This window comes from Seriola aureovittata, chromosome 12 (genome assembly GCF_021018895.1).
Source record: "Seriola aureovittata isolate HTS-2021-v1 ecotype China chromosome 12, ASM2101889v1, whole genome shotgun sequence".
NCBI classification, from domain to species: Eukaryota; Metazoa; Chordata; class Actinopteri; order Carangiformes; family Carangidae; genus Seriola; species Seriola aureovittata.
Window position 1 is genome coordinate 22,765,975 of NC_079375.1, and position 3,358 is coordinate 22,769,332.

Here is a 3,358-nt window from a genome sequence, read left to right on the forward strand (position 1 = left end):
TTAAAAAAACCACTTCATGTGAATGTACATATTTTTTTGTGACATTTGATCATTTTTTCAAACTATCACATATTTCCATTACTCCTTTTTAGCTTCACAACTTCAAATTGCGCATTAAGCTGTTTAATGGAAACACACCTCGTGACAGACTTTGAAAACCGCTATGTTAGGCCATGAAGTTTGTTTGAGTGTGTGTGTGTGTGTGTGCGTACCTGGACGGGACTCAGTGCGGGGGGGTCCAACACAGCCTGCCAACACATGTAGAAGTGTGCGGACCACGTGTGAGCCGTGAACATGTTTGATGAACTCTGCATTGTTGTCTCTGACCACCTGACTTAAAGACAACACCTCGGCCTCCAGCACTCCACAACTCTCCTCTTCTTCTCCTCCTTCTTCTTCTGTGGTAGCAGACGGCTCCTTCTGTGATAACTCTAAAAGAGAGATGGAAAAGAAACACACAGGGCTGAGGCCTTACTGGTGGTTTTGTGTGATTTCACCAATTTGATGAGTTGTCATTCACTGAGATTGAAACATATAATCTTACCCATCCATCTGGACATCTGTCTGACTGCACTCTCCACCACGTGGCCCCCACACCGATCACAACAGACCGTCTTAAACTCTGAGCCTGATTCTCCACCTAGTTCAGCCAGCACCTCTCCCACCTGCCCAAGACTGGACAGTGGGAGCAGCCGCTGCAGGGTGATGCTTCCTGTCCGGTCCAGCGCTACCAACGTCGCTTTACCTTTTACTTCCGAGAGCACATTCTCCACAAACATCTCTGTGGGAGACAATGAGAGCGATACAAGAGAGTCAACAAGTGTCAACAGAGATGAGAAATTTTGTTAAGGGTCTGGAGTCAAACATATAACTGTGATGGAGCTGGGCAGAGGGAGGCAGTGTGACCTGCTTGTTATATTTTGGCTAGAATGATGCAATAAGCTGCAATACGCAGAACATTGTCATATCAGCATGTGGGCAATATGACAACAGGAAGACATTAATAACTCAAGATCTCCAGCAATTGTTACATCCAACTCCAACAGCTCATTTAAGCACTTTTCTTCAAGCACTATTTAGACTTTCAGACACTCAAACTTGCTCCTAAATGAATCTGTCATCTGGCCAAACTTAATATACTGTACATCCAGTAAGAGCTAGGGCTTTTTGAAATAAAGCTAAAGAGAGTTCAGTTTCATTTCATTCATTTATTTATTTAGGGACAATGCACATAAATCAACATTATTGGGAATGTGCCAGCGTTACCCAGCGGGCTAATGTTCAAGCCTTCAACTATTTTGATAATCAATAAATCATTTCAGTAATTATCAAGGGAGATTTTCCACATCTCGTCAGATATTATAAGACTGATTTCAGAAGACAGAGAAAGATTTTCCTCCCATTTACAATTCAGCCCTAAAGCACTGATTTTGATTCTGATATGGTGGTGTGCTAGTGTAATGTAATTTGCCCATCTGCTGTAAATTCCCTACATTTATTAACTTCCAGCTCCCTCAGATCTCCAGAAAAACAATTATCCTCACCTCTCTCCTCGTTATCTTCAAAGCCTTCACCGAGTCTTTCCCCAACTCTGCGGAAATAGCCCACACTCAGGGCATCCAGGCGCTTCTTGCCACCGTCTCTCTGACCCTTCTCTCCATCTTCTCCTCCCCTCTTCTTTTTCTCTTCTCCTTCCCCATCCTCCCCGGGGTGTCTCCTCTTCTTTCCTCCTCCTTTCTGTGGCTTTTTTTCCTCCCCTTTTGCCAACATAGCTTTCACCTTACAGCATGCAGGTGATCGGTGCAATGTCTTGGTCTTGTTAGAGAAGGAGTTTGATTTAATCTTCTGTCTGGAATAGGAAACAAATGACAGGACAATGAGAAGTTATCATAACGATCTGGTGCGAAAGTTCACATCCACTTGATTCACTAATTAAATAAATGATTAATTGGTAGGGGTAAGTCTTTTCATGTCTGTAGGAATGAGATCACATTATAGCAAACGCTGCTTCTGTGATCAATATTTTTCAGAAGACTAAAACTAACAAGCAAGTAAAGAGAATCTCAGTATCGATTCTTATGTTTCAATCTACCAGACCTGATGGTTTGATCGAAGACTGAGGGGACTGATATACAGGCCAGGTCGCAAATTCAATGTAAACAAGAGCAATACGTCGTGTTTTATGAGGTCAATATAGTTGCCGATACGCGGTGATATATTAATTAATGTTCTGCAAAAGTAGTTCGGCTAAAGGAGTCGACCGACAGACGTCCATGCTAACTCGCTACACGAGACCTGTGACAGAAACAAGCTCGATATTCATCGAAACAAGTCGCCGTTTTCAACAAGTTTTTAAAGAACACTTAAATTAGATGTTTAGCTTAATTCGTGCATAATGTCACTTGATTCAAACAGAGTTTATGGTAGTAAATACAATGTTGTTCGACTCACGTGTGGGACGTGTAGACCCGACAGACGCGGCGTGTGGCTGACGCGTAGTGATGACGTAATTGTGAGCCGCGTCTTCGTTGTTGGTTTATAGCTTTGGCATTAAATTTACAACTTAAACTCCTAAGACCCGAACTCTTGCATGGCGTGCATTTTTAATTTCTCTTTGCTATTTAGGCTGATTGGAAACCTGAGAAAAATGATGTCCACATATGAGGACATTAGTTTTAAATTTCGATTACTGAGTGGCGGTATAATATCCTCATATGTGGTCACCAGGCCCTTGTTGAGAAAAAGTTAGTATTGTGGTCTAGAGAACCCAAAATGTGAGGTCCACAATTGTGGACGCCAGGTCCTAGGAGGTTAAAGGACATAGAATTATACATTACCGAGGTTTTTTAACAATGATGGAATGAATGAATTCTTCTGCAGAATTATACTTCATGCACGGATCCTAGATAATATCAATATGGCTATAATTGCTATAATAATATAAAAATGATTTGGTGTTAATCACTGCCTGTTGGTGTAAATTTACCTGAAGGAAAAGACTTGAATCAAGTTTTAAAACATTCAAGCTTCACATGAATGGGAGAGAAGTCTGAGACCAGTTTCCCATTCACTTGAATGAGAAAGTGGTCTCAGCTGTCTGAAACAATGTGTTTTCCACACATTCCTCCCTCTTGGAGCCTCAGAAAATGCAGAGAATGATTTTTGCCTTGCAGACCATTCTCAAGACAAGAGACTGCACCTTTTTAAGTCAAGCTGCTTTCAGCACATTGCCTGTACAAATGAGTTAAGATGTCATTTAATTTAGTTTTTACATTTTGACTTCAAGGAATTTTCTTGAGTTTGCTTTATTGCTGAAGAAAACACCTACACTATAGCCGCAAAGTGAAATCTAATTTTC

The 3,358-nt window shown here is 41.3% G+C and overlaps 1 protein-coding gene across 1 annotated transcript in view; it reads right to left on the reverse strand.

Annotated features, from left to right (window-relative positions):
• The window catches only part of LOC130178293 (nucleolar protein 9), an 8,879-nt gene extending 6,340 nt beyond the window's left edge, over positions 1 to 2,539 (reverse strand). Inside the window, exons 1-4 of the mRNA XM_056390380.1 lie at positions 2,452 to 2,539; positions 1,545 to 1,849; positions 545 to 781; positions 213 to 431 (exon numbers count right to left, since the gene is read on the reverse strand). Coding sequence (XP_056246355.1) covers positions 213 to 431; positions 545 to 781; positions 1,545 to 1,770 — 682 coding nt within the window. The 5' untranslated portion in view covers positions 1,771 to 1,849; positions 2,452 to 2,539. The remainder of the gene's footprint in view (positions 1 to 212; positions 432 to 544; positions 782 to 1,544; positions 1,850 to 2,451) is intronic.
• Between the last annotated feature and the right edge of the window lie 819 nt (positions 2,540 to 3,358).